Raw genomic sequence first — 20,714 nt, forward strand, 5'->3', positions numbered from 1 at the left:
TGACATTAATGATGATTTAAATTGATTGACTTTTCATATTATTGTTACGTCCTTTATTTTTGTCTCGGTTTATACTACATTCGTGTGTCTCCCTATGGTGGAGTCGTTAGTTTATGTTAGAAGGTAATCATCTTTTGGCCTATTGTCAATTCGTTAGTAAAGATTTGTTCGAGATCGCAACGGTCGTCAAGTTTTCATTTGTGTTCAAGTGAATCAGATAAACATCATCCTTACGGGGCTGCAACAAATCGTTAGACTGTCTCTCCGAAAAGGCTGTATATTCCAGCGATAGATGTATGCGAGAGATTTATTACAGCTCAAGATCGATCTTTTCAACGACCGTAGTTTTGATGAAGGAAACCCTAATTAGATTCAAATCCATATATTTGTTAATTAAGATTTCATTTGTAGATGCAATGACTTTTTATTACTGAATTGCTTTGTTTCAAAAAAAGATTACTTCAATTTTCAAGGTTGTCAATGTATTATTTTAATCGTTATTATCTTTAATTACCAATATGTAAAAATGGAAATTTAAGTTTTTTTTATAGCCTGCATCAAGAAAAAAAATAGAGGAAGTATTTTTTTTTTTTTTAATGAAATGTGTGAAAATATGTTTGAGAAGTTTTTTGTTTTCAAGTTTCAATTCACGATTATATTACTTGATTGAGATTTTCAATTTTTGCTAATTTTTTAGCGTGATATTACTTGAATGAAGTGTTATATAAATTAGATGAAATACTAAAAGAGGGAGGTGAATTTTAGCATTGAGCTTGTTAGTCACTTTTAAAGGTATTAAAAGAATCTTAACACAAGTAGAGAAATAGTGCAAGATATAATTCGCAAGGAAAACTTCATAGGCCTCAAGAAGTGAAAATCCTCGACCCAAAGGGATTTTGACTTAAAGCTTTTCATTAAAATAGGTTAACAACTCTATTACAACGGATAATATAATGAGCTTAAGCCTCTACTAAGTTCAACGTGCTCATACTCCCAACAATTATTTCAGGGTAGCCCGGTGAGGCAATGGATTGAGGATAACCTTTGTGGTAAAGGAGCAGTTGCAAGTGAGGATTGGGACTTGGTATTTGCTACTTCCTGCTGGTGGTTGTGGAGATGGCAAAACGAGAGAACATTCAATAGAGAAGCTTCGATTCCCCTTGATCAGGCAACATTTGTCATGGCTAGAGTTGGAGATATAATAAGGAGGGCATACGAGTGCAATGTTCTGGAAAATGCTAGAGGGAAGAGGAAATACCAAGAGGTGCTTGTGCGTTGGGATTTTCCACGAGAAGGTTGGGTGTGTCTTAACACCGATGGTGCCTCGAAGGGCAATCCAGGCCCAGCTGGTGGAGGTGGAGTAATAAGGGGTCATAGGGGTGAGCTTTATGAGATGTTTGCTATTAATTGTGGTATATGTACTTGTATTAAAGCTGAATTGTTGGGAGTTATGCGAGGGCTAGCTATTGCTTGGAATGGAGGGCATCGTATGCAGTCGATTCGGAGACTATAATCCGAATGTTGGTGGATCCTATACCATCCAACTCTCCTTTTATTCATTTACTTCGACAGTGCAAATCTCTTATCTCAAGGTGTGGATGGGAGGTTAGTATTAGACATTGCTATCGTGAAGCTAATCAAAATCAGAAACTTGTTCTCTATGAGGCGGTCCCGGAGGACCTTCGTGCCGTTTTATTGAAGGATTTAGGGGGCATCACTGTAACACCCTAGAAATTCCTTTTCAATATTCCAAACATAATTAAACAATTAGTTTAATTAAACATGCTCTCTAACATGCCATAAATAAATATGTAGTCCATATAATCATGCCAAAATATAATTTTCCAATCCATAGATCATCACAAATAATTCATGCTTCACAATTCAATCACCAACACCAATAATTCACAATTCAATACATGAACCTTAGCATGATACTATTTGTAGTTGATTGAAATTAAGCCTAGCATGACTCTACATCATCAAATATGCTAAGTACGCGAACGTACCTCAATTAAGCCCATAAAGTGGCCGAAAATACTACAACAATTCCCGAATCAAGTCTCCTACAATAAGGGACAATAATACTAAATTAATTACTCTTGTATACACAATTTCCAGCAACTTAAACTCACTTTAAACTATTTAGAATAATCTGAAAATTATTTAAAAACCCCTAATTAAACTCCTTTTTTAATAGGTTATCACACCCTTTTATTAAAATCACAATTATACTACTTTAAATAAAATTCCAGCATTTTAAACTAATCTAAAACCCCTTTAAAACTTCATCAAAATATATTTTCATACTTAAATTATCCATAGAAAAATTAAATTATATCTTACCCTTTAAACTCAAGGATTAAATTTAAAAAAAACTTCGTTAAAAATCAAAAACTGCCCGAAAATCATACTTAGAGGCTGAATTTGGCCACGAGAGGGTGGTGCTCACTACCAAAGGTAGTGAGTCTTTCTTAAAACGTTGTTTCCACATGGAAAACACTACTTTTTTGTCAAAATCGGATGAGTTTAGAACCTGATCGGGATTAAAACGGGATTAATATTAACGAACGGGAAATCTATAATTAAAGCACGAATTTATGAGTTCAAAATAATCTGGAATTAAGTTAAACTAATTAGTAGTTATAATCACCAAAATTTCAAAACATCATTACTATAAAAGCCCTAAATCAATTGTTCATAAAAACCCTAAAAAAATCAAGTCTTTAATAATAAAAACCCTAGCTTTTAATACTTTATAAAATCTGAAATTAAAACACTCTATACTCTAAAATTTACAATCTTTAATCATCAAAACATAATTATAAAGTATACTAATCATGTTTAGACAATTAAAATCAATACCCAAAATATATAAAGTATAGGGATAATAATTAAAACAAAATAAAGAAGGAGAGAAGAGGGAGAAATAATTACCTTGACCAATTGACTTTTTGTGTGGGAAATTTTGGGGATTGAAAGAGTATTTATAGAGTAGAGTAGGTTAGGGTAAGTTTTGGGCTTCATAAAAATTATGGAGTTGGATAATAAAATAGTTGGCCCAAATTATAAAAATAGGATGGTTGGGTTTATAATGAAGATGGGCTACATTTGGATTAAATACTTGTTGGCCCAAATAGAAATACTTGATTAATCTATAATCCAATAATTAAAATAGTTTTACCCAAAATATATTTTATAAATAAATAAATAAAATATAAAATACGTTAAAAATACGGGGTATTACAATCACGAGGCCTAGGAAGGCGCCTTCTAGGGGTACTTAGTCCGAGTTAGTGTCGTTTTTTTTGCTTTCTTTGTTCTGTTTTTTGTTTTGTTCTATGTCTTTCCTTTTTTGTTGCTTTTCTTTTTCTAGTTTGTATTACCTTTCTCTTAGTATTTGGGGCTTGCCCCACGTTCGCACCAAAAAAAAAAAAAAAAAGCTTGTGATCTCCCCTCAAAGCGCGCTCTCTCTCTCTTAATTACTTAAGACTTTACTCAAAGTCTTACCCTTTCTCTCCTTGAAGCTTCACTCAAAACTCTCTCATACATACAAAGAACTCACCCAGATCAATTTTTCACCCCAATACAAGAGTTAACTCTTTCCATTTTAAATTAGATGGCATAATTTGACTTTGTGCACTATTCACATAACTTGCAATTAAAAGAAGAATCAACATAAATGTTAAACTTAGGACATGTTCACATAAACTGAACTGATTGGAGTTTGAATTGAACTGAACTGAATTGAACTGAGCTTAAATGAATATTTTATGAGAGAAGGAAATTAGGAGCTGAATTGAACTGCTTGAAGCTGAGCTAAACTGAAATTAAGTAAATGTAAACAGGCCCTCATTTTCTTTTAAAAATCATTTTGACTTTGTGCACTATTCAAATAACTTGTTTCTTTCATACAAAACAAGAGAGGAAGGTTTTATCGATATGAAAAACTACATCCCATCACTGTTAAACTCATTTTCTCCCAAAAAAAAAAAAAAAATCTTAAGACTTTATTACCAATCACCAAACACTACTCAATGTGATAGAAGTATATTTTTATGTTTATTTGTAGAGCTATACTATGAAAGCATGGAACTAATGTAGGATAATACATACATGTCTTGTACAAATACTCGATACAAATACTCCGTACTTCATATATGTATGTAGGTTGTCCCGATCCATACTCTTTAGGAAATGTCTACTTATTAAAACAGAGGCCATAAGATGAGATTTTAATATCAAATTCAACAGCCACCGTAACTGAACAAGGATCAGCTGTTGTTTGTACCTTAAGCATGTACTATATGCAAGTATAAGAACATATGAAGAAGATGATGTGAACAGCAGCGCAGCCTGTGTTTCCAGCATAAGCATAACTAGTTTTTAAAGATATCTGACCATGGCCCCACAGTTAGCAAAAACTTCCTCACGCTGCAGCCTTGCCTCGTTCTTATCTTTGATCGAAACCAGACTTTCCATGTAAGCAAAAGCTCCTTCACACGACATTTCCTTCTGAAATGCAAGATCCTTAATTTCTTGTGTTTCGGGGTCCAATAAAACCAGCTTACCACCTTCACCTCTTAGTAAGAGCCTGTTATTTCTCCAATGACCAAAAGGACTCCAAATATCTGACAATGGTCCAACAGTAAATTTCTTGGTCCAACACTCCTCACTCCATATCCAAATTTCAAACATCTTGTCCGTCTCATGGAGAGACAGGATCGCAAGAGAATCATCATACACTCCAAGACACTTAGAACTTGGTTGTGCATAGTCTGGAATATCAATCTCTTTGAACGCATCAGTAGCCATATCAAAAGAAATGATCACTTCAGAACTATATTCAGAACTATATTCAAATGATCCGAACCAGTAACAACATCCATTCACATTAATGTAACATTTATTACTTTTCAAATCATAAGCTCTAGCCAGGTCTCCACAATACCTCCATGAATTAGTCCTTAACGAATAGACAAGGACTGATACAGGAAGCTTGACATCACTTTCATCATCATAATTAGTAAGCCAATAACCTTTCATAATAACCACCTTATAGTCTCCACTAACAAGATCAAACCCGAAACCATAAACTTCATACGAAGCATAAGTGAATTCAGATGGAATATCAGGCTTACAAATTATTCTAGGCAAGGGTTTAAGTTCATTGATGGCTGGATTCCACAAAGCACGACCACTAGTATCGTAGTGGTACAGATAATATAATCCATGACACGGACCACAAACAAACACGCTATGCATTGGCATATAATCTAACGCTTCAACAACTAGAACTCGAGGAGATTCATCAACCAATAGCTCATATGTGTAAAGTTCAGAATGGCTAATATAATGTTGAACAAGGATACAATCACGCCAACTTTCATCATGGTTATAGTAGTTATTCAGGTGTTTTGATATGAAATTCGGGCTCGAAATAATAGCATACCATGATTTGCAAACACTCTTAAACTGTAACAGAGCTTTCACAGGTAACCATGACAGAATCTCAAAGATTAAATTTTCAGGCAAATGATCAATCTTCTCAATTGAAATTAGCATTGACCTCTCTTTTTCTTTATTAATTCTGAAAAATGAATCCCCAAAAATCTAATCAGCAAATTTAAAACACCCATCAAAAAATGAATTTAATTAGAAGGAAAGAGATATAAAGATTTGACCTTTGTTTCAAGAGATGATAAAAACGGCTGTTATGATTTGACCAAATGTAACGCTGCAAAGATAGAGCCATTGCTGCAACAAAACAAGAAGATAAGGGCTTGTTTGGCATCATTTTTGGTTTTCAGTTTCCTTTTTTTAGAAAACTAAAAACCAAAAACAGGAAACAAGAAAAAGGTGTTTCCACTTTTTTGTTGTCAGTTTTCAAAATTATCATGATTTTAATAAGTCTAAATATTTTTTGATCCATTATGTGACATATGTAATATACTTTTAAAAAAACAAAAAAACCAAAAAACAGAAAACCACAGCGATGCCAAACGAAACCTAATTGAGTTAATTTTTAACAACCAATTAACTATACTACATAATGTATGAAATAAAAAATTGAAAGCGGAAAATAAATGGCGCTTAGAAAACATGCAATTAAAATTGCAGGATTAAAGACAAAGCAGTAAAAAAAAAAGAATGATTATTACTCGTATATGAAATTAAACATCAATACTGTATATTTAAAAAAAAAAAAAAAAAAAGAAGTAAACATCAATTTATGAAACTTTTAAAAGAGAAATACAAAAAATAATACAGTACCTGGGTATTAGTTTAAGAAGATGGATTTGAATCTGGGTTTGAAGAAGAAGAAAATAAAGTCAGTCAAAATAATTGGCGAGCAAATTCTGCCTGATGTCAGTTTTAAAACGGATTTTTCACCAAATACCACTGAGTTTAAGCTTAATTCATCGTATACCACCAAAAACTTTGTAATACACCTTATACCACTCAGTTATCGCACATTAACACGAAATGCCTTTTTCATTAACCGCCGTTAGTCTGCCGTTTGAGGGAATTTACCAATTCACCATATACCACTATTGTGAAAAGTTATTTCACCATATACCATTATTTGAATGTTATTTCACCAGTTACCCACTTTTTTGTAACGGTAATATTTTTTTTAAAAATAACCGTTGCACACTTGTAACGGCTACTTTGTTTATATAAATGTAGTGTTTGAGGGAGATACTTATCAAGTCACACTTCTAAAAGCTAGAGTTAAGATGTCAGCATGTGTACTCTAAATAGGAGGGTATGTTGGATAAATCACGCTCCCAAAAAAAGAAAGGAAATAAGTTGGATTTTATTTTATCTTTATTTTTATTTTACTTAATTTTCAAATTAAAATCATGCTCAAGCTTCAACATTCAACACTGGCTTCTCAAAAAAAAATATTCAACAATGGTCAATGATTATTCAAGAATTCATGACTGATCGAAATTAAACTAAAAATCATTGCAATTCTAAAAAATTGATCCCAAAAGATATAATCCATAATTTTTCAATCGAATTTAATTTATATATACGCACTTTGAAAAAAAAAAAGGTATAATGTGATTATTAAACATTAATCTTATTGATTCCATATGTAATTTGGTAATTTTTGGATAACTAATTAATATTGGAGGTTGAAGATGGAGTGCCCCATTAAAATAGATCAAAAAGCCATTGAAGAAGGATGAACCTATCTAAATGGGGATGAAGGTGACAAGTCGTGTGACAAGTCGTTCGCAATGTCTTTCGTTGTCGTGTGACAAGTCGTTCGCAATGTCTTTCGTTGTCGTGCTTGAAAATTGACCACAAGGCTTTGGCCTTAAATGTATGGTTTGGGTCCAACAAAAATATGTATTGCAATTTGCAAACAATAAAATATGTATCATATATATTGAGCAATCCATGTATATATGGATACTTATTAAGCTAGACATACACTTATATTACATGTATGGTTCAATGATATAACATCATTGCTTATTTATCATTGATAATTCATGCATAGTCCACATGATTGAGATAGAACACGGAAGATAAAAACGTACAGAATGATACATAGTACTTGCACACACATTATACATAGAAGAAATTTCATGCGAAACTTAACTAGGATAGCTTAGTAGGATGTATGATCGATCGATGAGATAGATGACAACTCATTCATCTAAGTGTAGATTCTGATGATCATCGACGAAAACATCATCAGCATCTGATAGAGCAGCTTCTCGTTTAATTCTTTTGAACTTGAGCATGGCCATGTCATCTTTAATGTCATTCAATGTCTTGTAATCATTTCCATTGATTTTTTGTTCTGGGTTCAAATCTTTGCAAGGACCCTTTGAATCATGAATAGATTTAGAGATTGCATTCCATTCATTCTGAAATGCAACCATTTTACGTCTGAATTCTCGGTTGGAAGCAGCTGCCACATCAACTATGGCTTTCTCCATGAATTTAAAACGTGCTGCCTCTGAAACAATTTGGATCGCAACAAGAACAAATTTAGCCTCTTTGTTGTCGTCTGGTTGTTGTTTCCCATAAACATCAAGGATGGTTTCCTTGAGGAGTTTAAGCTTTAATTCGAGGTCCACTCTCTTACCGGAATATTTCTCGAGGCTGGCATAGTTGCATGAGAACTTGGTAACTCTTCTTATATTCTTTTTTGCGAAAATGCGTTCTTTGACAGCGTCAGGAGTGCCAAACAAGAAATTGGAACGATGAACGCGTTCCTTAGTCTTGGGATCTTGGTATTTGACATTGTCTGTATAACCCACCACATAAAGGTCCATTACATCTAATCCTAAGGTCACCCACTGTTGCGGAACCTCGCTAATCATAATTTTGACATGAACATATTTTTTGTCTTCTGTTGGTTTGCCGTTGGTCGTAGGTAGGCCGCAGACCAAAGTTTCGGCTTTCACTTCATTGCGCAGGTCCTTCAAGAATGTCCGGTAGTGGTTCCCCCAAGTATTCTCAGGTTCACTAAGATCCAATGTCACGGTGGAGAAGGGAGTCTGCAAATCCTTCCTAACTTCCAATTCATTACTTTTCACGCTGCTCACTGTTAGTGATAGCATAGCCACTACCACCATTATGGTGCCTGCTGACAGCATTTTCATTTCCACCTGCATATATAGTAATTCAATATTCAGCTATATATGTCACTTGCCCTACTTCCCTTTGTTGCACCAATTAATTACATCAGATCATACGGAGTAATAATATAAGATTAGCTATCTATTTCTTTATATTGATAATTAATTAAAAAACATTGGTGCAATATGATACAAAATAGAAACAAAATGAACAACAATGGAAACAATATTTTTTTTAAAATAATAATAATAATAAAAATGATACTCCCTCTGTTTTTTTTATATGCATCAGTTTGACCGGCATATTTGCCGAGATGCTACTTTGACCACAAAAATCTTTAATTGTGTATCAGTAAAAATTGTTACAAAACTAGACATTATGACGAATCTTATGATATATAATATATAATAACATTTATTCATTTAAATAAAACTAGTATAAATAATTTTGTTTAAATCCGTGTATCACCACATGGGTGTTAACCTAGTTATCAACATAATATATCATCACTAAAAACTTTCCTTTAAATAGAAAACCAATCTAACAATCCTAAACCTAAAAATCTCATTTAATTTCTTCTAACAAATACTTGTAATAACTACAAATAGAAGTACTATATTGGAGTATATTGGTTGTACACAAATTCTTATATGTAACTGGCTATACCGTGTGGCTAGCTATTATGGGGTTTCGATCAGTTTTGCAGGGAATACTTTGTCAGTATTGTAGGGATTATTTGATTAGTGTTTAGATATATCATTACTTACTGTCAAAGTGTGAAACCAATTTATTAGAAAATTTAAGCTTAAAATGGTTAGGAATGTACGGGCCTGTTCTCATTAACTGAACTCAGCTGAACTGAACTGAACTCAGCTGAACTGAACTGAACTCAGCTGAACTGAACTGAACTGAAATCAGCTGAACTGAACTGAACTGAATTGAACTGAACTGAACTCAGCTGAACTGAACTGAACTGAATTTCAACGTAAGAGAACATGCCCTACGTAATGATTAATAAGGTCATATATATAGTTGAATGTGACAAAAAAAAAAGACCAAATTGGTTAAATTTGTATACAGATATATGACCTCATTTGTATTCAAAATGAAAGTTATGGACTACTTTGTACGGAGTACCATTTTAGCCTTTTTTTAGGACATAGTAATTACACAGTACGAAGTATTATTTATAGATCTAGAGTTTAGGTCTTGTTCACTTCACTTTATTTTTTATGAGCTGAATTTATTTTTACTAAATATAAAATATTTATACTGAATTATAATTATTTTTATTGAATTTTTTTATTATATTTCTTCCTAAAGTTACTAGATTTTACTGAACTAAAATTCGTTTTACTAAATATTATTTTTTTTAAAGGTGAACTGAACCAGGCCTAAGTTAATTAAATTCGTTAGGTTTTGAGCTAAAGCTACATGAAGAATAAATCTTCATCATTATTGGTTTTTAAATAGCCAGACATGAAAAGAGAGTCTAACCACTATAATGTATATAGTACTCCGTAGCTGTTAAAATACGTTGGTAATATATGTAAAGTTGTAAACTAGAGCCTTTTGAAATTAGCAGTAGTATTATCATGTTTGACTGAGTTCATTATTTTGGGATAAAGAGAGTCAATTTTACAATTATTTTCATTACAGAATTAAAAATTTAACGATATGAATAAAAACTTCACATAAACGATCGATAAAGTATATGAACTTATAATAAGGAAAAAAAAAAACCTCACATAAAATGGAGTAAGTAATAATCAACAAAATTCATTTATGGGAATTGTATAAATTAAGGACCCTTTATATTTTAATTAAGAAGGGAAAGAGTATAGAGATCAGAGAACTTACAACAAAACTAAGCCAAAGCTTGTGTCGAGTGGATACAAATCATACATACAATGAGTAGAGAGAAAAGATTTGTGTTGGTGAGAAGAAAAGGTTCGCTCTTTGGCTCTTTATATAGGCATATATGATATATGGCACCTATACGTAACAGATAGGAATTTGAAGATCGGAGTATAAAATTAGGCTTAAAAAAAATACATTAATACAAGTAAAACGGGGAGTCAATTTTTGTGTCAACTTATATATTGGAGTTATTTATAAAATATGACAACTATAAACTATTGTATCGTCTTTTTGTCTGTGCGTATTGATAATCTATAACTAATATTAAAGTAGTAACCGCTAACATTATTTTTTTCTTTCAAACTGTACACATATCGTTTTATCATGCAAAAATTTCCCGCCTAAATTAATAGATGTTGTCATTAATTTTTTTATTTCGTCTTGAACTTGGCCGATTAAATGGACATATGAATGACTTGTACTACGTATTAAGGGCCTGTTCACATTTACTTAATTTCAGTTCAGTTCAATTCAGTTTAGCTCCAATCAGTTCATTTCAGTTTAGTTCAGCTCCAATCAATTCAGTTCAGTTCAGCTCCTAATTTTCCTCTCTCATAAAATATTCACTTCAGCTCAGTTCAGTTCAATTCAGCTCCAATCAGTTCAGTTCAGCTCGATTCAGTATATGTGAACAGGCCCTAAGTAATATTGGAGAAGTCTCCAAGCCACCTTCTCCCAAAATGTATTCTTTCCAGTTTCCAACACCTTCCCCCTCTCTCACTCCATTATCAAGTCAAAAAAAATTTATCTACTAGGTATGTATATACATAATTTACATGAACTTCATTCTAATTATTTTTTAATATGAAATTATCATTTTATAGCATTAAGAAAAGGAACAACTAAATTTATATTTTATTATACACAACTTCATTCTAATTAGTTTTAAGGAAATTTTGCAAAAAACCACCTTTTATAAGCAATTTTTAACAAGAAACCACCTTATAAATTTTTTGTTGTGCAATGACACACCTTAATCAATTTTTTTTGCAAATCAATACCTTAATGCCGGAAAATGAGGTTTGCAGTGTTGATTACCCCAATCTACCGACAAAACCAAGCCACCTCTCTCCCCAGCCCCACCCATGAAATCACCTCTCTCCCAAGCCCCACCCACAAAACCACCCCTTTCATGGCGTTGACCACCATAACACACCCCCTCTTACGACGTTGACCACCCTAAACACACCCCTTCAACGAGGTTGACCACTCTAAACCCTCCTCTATAGCCCTAGCCACCCTTCTCCCCTCCACTGTCAGTTTCGTGGGTGCGAATGGCGTAGTCAACGCCGGAAAATAGGGTTTGACTCTATTTTCCGGCATAAAGGTATGATTTTGCAAAAAAAAATTTGATTAAGGTGTGTCTATGCAAAAAAAAAAAAAAAAAAAATAAAAAATAAAAAAAATTAAAGGTGGTTTCTTGCAAAAAAAAAATGCTTTTAAAAGGTGGTTTTTTGCAAAATTTTCCTAGTTTTAAATACAAATTATGTACGATGGATTTAATTTTTGGCAAATATTTTGCAGGGGTTCATCAACTTACAGTTCTCCGATTCTAGAGTTGTAAAGGTATGCTTTAAATTATAGTTTTCAATTTATTTTTCCATTCTTGTTGTCTTTACTAATCTTAAGAACTTTCATCAATCTTCCGTATAGTCGATTTTCATATTCACATATCTTTTTTAAAAAAAAAAAAATTTGAAGTCTTCGTTTTCACAACATATAGTTAAATAAAAAATTTAAATAAAATTACTAATAGAAAAAATTAATGGGAATAATCCCACCTTTTGAGGTTTTTTTTAATAATCACACCTTTGTACTCAATCTGCTCCTTATGATCCCAACCGGTCATGGAACTTGTTATAACAAATTACTAGATACGTGTTGGCTAGTGAATGGTCAAAAGAAATATTAAGTTTAATTTTTTTTTAAGAAAAAAAATTAAAAAAGAAATTAATTGATTTAATAAAAAAAATCACCCACCAGCCCTAACCACCTTCCCTGCCGCCTGTTCCGGTGACCTCGCTGTCGGACCCCCCTGCCCTGCAGCGCCAACAGCCCAGACCGCCTCCCTAGTGCCAACGCCACCCTCCCCCTCCCCCTCCCCCGAACCAACAACCTCCCTTTACCATCACGAAAACCCTCGAAACCAACCATCACGCAACCCTCAAAGACCCTTTCTCCGCTAGGATCTATGTTGCGGCCTCCCTCTCGTTTTCCCGATCTGATAGTTGCAGCCCCAGCCAGCCACGGTTGATCGCCGAATTGTGGCAACCAGATTAGAGCTCGCGCCGTCGTCGACTAGACTGGGTAGGAGGAGTAGCGGCGACTGGCTGGTGTTCTGGGCTCGTTGTCTCGACAATGTGTCTCGGCTGATGCTCTAGGCTCGGCGACGTGTCTAGTCTAGGCTTAGGCTGATGGTGGCGGTGGGGAGGTGGCTGGGGATGGTGGTGGTTGTTTTAACATAATTAATTAAAACTTATTTTATGTCTAATCACATGGTGACACGTGTAAATTAAACTTAATTAAAAAAAATTACCTATTCAACCAGTTTCAGGTCACTTGGGATCATTAGGAGCGGATTGGTATAAAGGTAAAATTATTGAAAAGAATTCCAAAGGTGGAATTATTAAACTCTGACGCTCAAAAGGTGAGATTATTTTAATTGGTTAATTAGATTGACTTAAAATTTGTCAAGTAAATGTTTCAAAACATTTACGAGTAGCTATTATTAAGGTGATTAATTTTATTGATATTAGTTGTTGGAATCTTTATAAGAGTTGTTAGCATTGTTGAGGTCAATGTACTTGGTCAGATCACGAAATGATGGAGTTGTGGACTTTGTTAATGGGATTGTATTTCATAAAATATACTAATTTAGTATTGAAGGTATTAAGGTTAATTTTACATGTACACTAGATGAAGCCCGTGCGATGCACAGTTTGTTTGAATTTGTAATTTTTTTTTTGTTGTATTTATGTGCTAAAATTTGTTACAGATAAAATTCCTAATATCAAAAGATAATGTTTTATACTTTGTATTTAATTAATTTAGACTTAAAAAATATCATTCTTCAATTTGCTTACGTGGCATTTGAATTAATTAAATCTAAAGTAAATTAATAATCTCTTAATTTAATTGGTTACAATTAAAATTTGTAATCTTACATGGCGCGCTGAAAAAAATAAATCTTACGTTTCTCTATAAAAACTCGGGAAAAAACTCCCCTTTACATATATATATATATATATATATATATATATATATATATATATATATATATATATATATATATATATATATATATATATATATATTAGATGGTTTAATCTTGAAGGTATGAAGGTTTTTGGACAACATGGTTCCAATTAAATTTTCTATTCCCTTCTGATTTTATTTTAATCTATAAATTGTAAATTTTTATTGGAATTGGGAATCAGCTTATAATTAAAATTTAGGTTTTTATTTTGTTGTTTTTATTTGTGTAGGTACACAAACGTGAAATGATTGAAAAGATATAGTGATTTGCAAATATTATAGAAGGGTTAATCTTTTGTAGTATACACTAGGTTAGCACCCGTACGATGCACGGGTTTACCAGTAATTTATCTTTGGATTCTTGTAAATTTTTTTTTTTGAGTTTAAAATGTTCATAAGTTCAATTTAATTGACGTCAATTGTGCTAACAACTCCTATAAAGACTCCAACAACCTAATATCAACATAAATCACCAAAGTAATAGGAACTTATTTTAAATTAATTACCTAGATAATAGCTACTATCTGTTTAAAATTATTTAGCATTTTGTTTCAAATTAAAAAATTAGCATTTGAGCGGGAAATCATTTCATGAAATAGCGCCACGTATACAACGTTGAAAAAAGATGACATCAGCGGTTGCTATTTTAATATTTGTTATAGATAAGACTATAGAAGCAAATAAAGGGTTTAAACAATTTCATATCATTGCTCCGTCTTTGTGTTATACCCTCTATGTTGTACAAGATTTTTCAATATTCTTAATTTAATTTACACCTCCAATGAATATATAATACATGAATTGTTGGAATTTTAAATATTATATCCAAACTTAGCCAATTCTATTTGTGAAACCATACATCGCACGGGTACTAACCTAGTTTGATGCTTATATATAACTGAATAACTGAATTCGCTGCGCTAGGAAAAAAAAATTATCTAAGAGATCTGCTCTTGTTATAGGTCATAATCGGTCTCTTAGATTTGATTATAAAATAAGTTTTGTATACCACTCTCGTTTAATTTAGGCTTTGTTCTCTTTACTTTACTTTTGCTAAAATGAAATTATGTTTACTAAATTAAAATTATTTTGCTAAACTTTAATTTTTTTTTTACTGATTCTTTGTTATATTTGTTCTTTAAAATTATTGACATTTACTAATAAAAATTATATTTATAAAACTGAAATTATTTTTCATAAGTGGACTGATATTATTTTAATTACTAAATATTATTTTTGTAAGGTTAAGAACATGACCTCAATAATGGTTAATAATAGTATCCAAGAGACCATTTATATATTAAACCAGTCTCGTTTTAATTTTTATATAAGTATATAGAGAAACCTTTTTTTTTTTTTTTTGTAACTTTTTATTACTTAATGGATGTAAAAGTTAATGGTCAAGGTGGTGACTTGAAAAGAGTAAAAGGCTAACCAACACATTTTTTGCATAGGAAGAAAATTAACTAAGATCGAGAGCCATTCTTTAAACACAAACTTTCATATGTGATTAGTCACATATTTTTTATTTTATTTTTTGAAAGAATGGTCAGGGTTACTTGGTTAAGGGTTATTCGGACAGTTAGAGGTTAATCGGTTAGTTAAGGGTTACTCACTCGGAAAGTCATGGGTTACTTAGTCTGGGATTACTTGGTCAGTCAGGGATTACGCAGTTGGTCAGAAGTCACTCGGTCGGTCAGGAATACTTAGTTAGGGATTACTTGTTCATTCAGAAGTTACTTGTGTATGTGTTAGCTGACCACACGTTGGGGCCAGGCACACACAAAAGTTAGTTGTTGTTTTTTGAATGTTTGGATAAGATTAAATACTTATCCCTTTCACTCTTTTTTAATGGTTACATATTGATTCTTGACCGCATTTATAAGATGTGATAATATGTGATGATTTATTTTCAATATATCACATACTTCTTCCATTTCAAATTAGATGACGTAGTGTGACTTTTTGTATTATTCACATAATTTACTTTGACTTTGTTTTGTAATTTCGTGTTTAGAAAAAACACAGTCACGTGGGTTTTGTTATATTCATCTCAAGATCTATTTTTCAAATATCAAATTTTTATAATTATTGCTAATATGTAATCAATGATTTATAAGTTAAAAGTATGCATTAACAAACGTGCCTAAGGGCCTCAGCTTAATTTTAGTTCAGTTCAGTTCAGTTCAGCTCCAATCAGTTCAGTTTAATAAATGTGAACAGACCCTAAATAAAATATGTCATCTAATATAAAACAAAAAAAGGATAATATAATCATATAAAATCTTATTTGATTTATCACAATAAGTATTATATACAATAATTTTTACAAGTGTACAATAACAAATGTTTACAATTAAGTGTATTTATAAATATACAAAGTCGAAACATAATTACTCCGTAATTCGTACTCTGTAATAGAAAGAAGTAGAGGAAGTACTCCATAAGAATCCATAGGTTACTAGCGTGTGCAACGAGGCAACAAGGTTATTTATATATAATAAATTGTTTGTTTGGAAATTTGGATGAGGATAAGTACTACGTTGTTATCAATTAATTATAAAATTTATAATACTTACTTTCAATGCATATGCAACATATGCCTAGTATTGCCAACATGCCCCTTGTTACAAAAACAAAACAACATAAAATTATAGAAGCGTGTGCAATGTGCACCTTAAGTACTATGCTGCTTCGTACACTTGCTCCATTTTCTTTTTACAATCGTATTAAATTTTATTTTATTTTTTAAATAATATTTTACTAATTTTTTTCCCATTTTTTTTTTTTTTTTTTTGAAAACACGTTGTAAGCTTCATTAAAGGAGATCAATTTCCGCCAAAGTAGTCAAGCTTTGGGGAAAAGGACCTAAAGATATGATGTACACGTTCTATACCATATTTTACCCTCATTTTATAGCTATTTTCGTATGGTTTTTGAGCTATACGGAACTACTTCTCACTAATATCCTCTTCTCTAGTGTGGTTTGGTCTATTTAGTTGATTTTGTAGGTATATGAAGATTTCCGGATGATTTGGACTTGTTTCGGATAGCCATGAGAGCTTATGAAGATGTTAGAGATTTTTCCCCGTGTCCGCCCTGCAGGGCAACATTGCCCTGGCAGCCAGGGCGAAGAAGGAAAGAAGAGAAGTCACAAAAGAGGAAGTATGAAGAGTGTGACTTTTGTCCGCCCGGACCGGGCAACATTGCCCTGGCAGCCCGGGCAAACAAGGAACCGCACAAGAGAAGCTACATGAAGAAGCGCAGGGTTGAGTTGCTTCGCGCGCCCGACCGGGCAGCCTTGCCCGGTCAGCCCGGGCAATGTGTCGAAGACCGCGTTTTCGCATTTTTTCGGGTTTCTTATTTTAAGGGATATAAAAACCCCTTTGTAAACCCCGATTAAAATACTTAGTTATTATTTTTAGCAGCTTTTAACATTCATTAGAACCCTAATATTCTCTCTAGATCTAGATTAATTTGCACTTTCAAGTTTTGATCTTTGTTCATCAACAATCGGTACTTTTCTTCATTCAAGCAATTGGTATTCATCTTTATTCCTTCTTTTACTTTTACTTGCTTATTAATTATGTTTTCTTCATTGAATATTGTTTTTGCCTTCGTTAATATGTGTGAGTAGTTTCTTTATTCCAAGATCTAGCGGAACCCGAATATGATTGATGCATGATTTAATTCTTTAAATTCCCTAATGATAATTGCAATTGATATGCTTAATTGATTGTGCTCATGCCAATATTAGATTAGGGATAATTAGTATTGTTAATAATCCATTGTTTTAATCACAACGGGAGTTGGGTTTTGACGGATTTGAATAAATCAATTAAGGGTTTGAAGTTCATCACGGAAGTAGGTGAACGGATGATTAGGAAGTTAGAGTAATGTGCTCAAAGTCTTTAATTTGCATGATTCCACGGAAGTAGGTTTGATTGTGATTAGAGAAGCCATTGATAACTCGGGAGAGACCATTGGTATTATATAGGGATTACTTTTCCTCATTAATCAATTGAGTTATATGTTAGGGGTAGAACAACTATTGCATTAATTGTATTCGTGGTGATGCTTGATCTTGGATGTTTTTAGCATTGATTTATCATATTTTTTAGTTTAATCGCTTTAATTAGTTCTTTAGTTATTGATTCTAATTCGTTTGATTTGGTTACTTGCTTAGTAATTGCTTGAGTCTATTTAATTAGTTGAACCATAGTCTCTTGGGATCCGACCCTTGCTTGCCCGTCTACATAGTAGTGGTCTAGTTAGGTTTATTTTTGTTAGGTACGCGACACGCCTATCAAATTTTGGCGCCGTTGCCGGGGACTAACGGTTTCATTCTAGTTATTTGTGATTCGTTTTTACTAAGCATATATTTTGTTGCTTCGGCTATTGTTCCTTGTGTTTTTGATCTCCCGTTTTAGTTTCTTTGTTGCATGCAAACTCAAAGTTCAGGTTCAGATGATTTAACACCTTTTGATTCTGAGATCGAAGCTACTGCAAGAAGACGAAGAGGTAAAAGGAGGAAAAATCGAAATACAAGAGATATGGACGATCCGGGAACAAAATCTCTTTTGGAGTATGGTATTCCGGATACAACAACCGGATTCCTCTCCAGTATTGTTAGACCACCTGTTACCGCTCAGAGTTTTGAGTTGAAGCCCCAATTCATACAGTTCATCTCCAATGATTCTTTTGCGGGCTCACCTAATGATTGCCCTGTGAGTCACATTGATAGTTTCTTGGAGAAGTGTGACACTATGAAGCTCAATGGTGTCACTGATGATGCTATTAGACTACGCCTTTTCCCTTTTTCACTACGGGATAGAGCCAGGGAGTGGTTACGAGATGAAGGTATTAGTTCTTTTGATACGTGGGACAAGCTTGCCAAGGCCTTTCTAGTCAAATTCTTAGGGCAAGAGAAAACCGCAAAATTAAGGAACGAGCTATCTACTTTCCATCAATCCAATGACGAATCCCTATATGACGCATGGAGAAGATTTAAGCGATTGCAAAGACAATGCCCTCACCATGGTATTCCAGAGTGGATGTTGATCCAAACGTTCTATAATGGTTTGACCCATGAGTTTCGCATCTACATTGACGCTGCGTCCGGAGGTTCCATCATGACTAAGAACCCAACCGATGCGAAGGATTTGATTGAGAAGATGGCGGCTAATGATAATTACCATCCAAGGGGACGAAATGCTATCAACATAGGTAATAAACATGATGTTGATGCTCTAACCATGTTGACTAGTTCTGTGCAGGCACTAACTCATAAAGTCAATCAACTCCAAGCTGAGTCCCCTCGACCCTCGATGGAAACTTGTCAGATGTGTGGATTGCAAGGCCATACGGCACGGGAGTGTCAACCCAATTACGATGGAATGACAATTGAGCAAGCCAACGCTATTTATACCACGACCTCCACAAGGCCATTTGATGAAGGGTGGAGAAATCATCAAGGGTTCTCATACAAGAACACTCAAGCTATAGCGAATCCTCCATCACCACCCGCTTTTCATGCAGGGGCACCTATCAATCATCATCCCATGCACCAACCACCACCTCAATCTTCAAATCTTGAGTCCATTATGGAGACTTTTGCTACTTCCCAACAACAACAACAAGAGCTTATTTCAAAGCAATTTGAGTTACAAGCAAGGCAGAATGAATATTTTGAAAACTCGATCCAACTGCTCGTTGCTCAAAATAAGAGGATAGAAACTCATCTTTCTCAATTATCACAACAAGTGAGTCATCTATCAACTCTTCAAGATCAAGCAAAAGTTCAAACAAAACAATGCAATGCAATTTTCGTGAAAAGAGATGAGTTGACTATGGGGGGATTAGAGAAGAAAGTGTGCAATTTAGAGTCGAAAACTGAAATACATGAGAATGAAGGTCCCAAATATGTTGCTCCACAAGCCTATGAGGAACCGATGCCTTTCCCGCAAAGGTTATCAAAAGTCGTGCTCGATAAGCATTTTGGGAAATATTCTGAGACTCTTAAAAAGGTATATGCTACCATTCCTTTTTCCGATCTTGTAGTTCAAATGCCTCAATTTGCAAATTTTGTGAAAGGAATTCTAGATCATGATCATAATGACAAGAAATTAGAAAGTTTGGTAGTAAAGGAGAAATGTCCTGATGCTCTACATGATAGCTTACCACCTAAATTGCATGATCCTGGTAGTTTTACTATCCCTTGCATGATAAACGAAACATATTTTGATAGGGTCTTGTGTGATCTAGGTGCTAGTGTTAATTTACTGCCCTATTCTTTGTATGAAAAATTAGGTTTGAAAAAACTTAAACCCTCCCCCGTATCTCTTCAAATGGCTGATAGAACTGTTAGACTCCCTAAGGGTGTAGTTGAAGATGTATTAGTTGGGATTGGTGAACTTGTTTTTCCTGTTGACTTTGTTGTAGTGGATATGAAGAAGACCTTAAGATCCCACTTATCTTTGGTCGCCCTTTTCTTGCTACAAGTCAAGCTTTAATAGATGTTCCTAAAGGACAAGTGACCATTAGAGCTCAGGATAAACAAGTTGTGTTTAAGCTTTTTAATGACCATAATTTTACTTTCGATGGTGGTACTTGTTTGAGAATTGATGCTACTAACCCTTTGGTTAATAAGTGTGTTTCTAATAGAAATCTTGTGAGCAAAAATGACAATATTCCACCACATGATGGGTTTAGCTACATTAAAATAAGCTCGAATACAAAACACATCGACTCTAATTTGAAGGAGTTGTTTGGAGGTGGATATATTAATGAGCAATACCACGGAGTATCTTCTCCGTGTGGTGACCCAGGTTGAGCTACCAAAAAGGGGTCGAGCTAAAGACCTTAAACAAGCGCTAAATGGGAGGCAACCCAATCCGTATTTTTTATTTATTTATTTATTTATTTTTTTTTTC

General features: G+C 33.5%; 3 protein-coding genes and 1 non-coding gene across 4 annotated transcripts; 1 reads left to right on the top strand and 3 right to left on the bottom strand.

Moving 5' to 3' along the window:
- Nucleotides 1-4,365: 4,365 nt before the first annotated feature.
- On the bottom strand, nt 4,366-5,586 carry LOC145621472 (F-box protein At3g08750-like). Its single transcript, XM_081676207.1, has one exon. The coding sequence runs from the start codon at nt 5,563-5,565 to the stop codon at nt 4,387-4,389; it is 1,179 nt and encodes a 392-aa protein (XP_081532333.1). The 5' UTR covers nt 5,566-5,586; the 3' UTR covers nt 4,366-4,386.
- Nucleotides 5,587-7,667: 2,081 nt separating this feature from the next.
- Nucleotides 7,668-8,603, bottom strand: LOC145618934 (ribosome-inactivating protein PD-L3/PD-L4-like). The gene has a single exon (XM_081673545.1). It carries the CDS (start codon nt 8,601-8,603, stop codon nt 7,668-7,670), a length of 936 nt encoding a protein of 311 aa, XP_081529671.1.
- Nucleotides 8,604-16,837: 8,234 nt separating this feature from the next.
- Nucleotides 16,838-20,294, top strand: LOC145618935 (uncharacterized). Its single transcript, XM_081673546.1, has 2 exons — nt 16,838-17,050; nt 18,213-20,294. The coding sequence occupies exons 1-2, from the start codon at nt 16,838-16,840 to the stop codon at nt 20,292-20,294; spliced, it is 2,295 nt and encodes a 764-aa protein (XP_081529672.1).
- On the bottom strand, nt 18,720-18,826 carry LOC145621844 (small nucleolar RNA R71). The gene has a single exon (XR_014108637.1). It is a non-coding gene; the product is annotated as a small nucleolar RNA R71 (small nucleolar RNA).
- Nucleotides 20,295-20,714: the final 420 nt, after the last annotated feature.

The sequence above is a fragment of the Chenopodium album genome, chromosome 27 (assembly GCF_948465745.1).
Source record: "Chenopodium album chromosome 27, dcCheAlbu1.1, whole genome shotgun sequence".
Classification (NCBI taxonomy): domain Eukaryota; kingdom Viridiplantae; phylum Streptophyta; class Magnoliopsida; order Caryophyllales; family Amaranthaceae; genus Chenopodium; species Chenopodium album.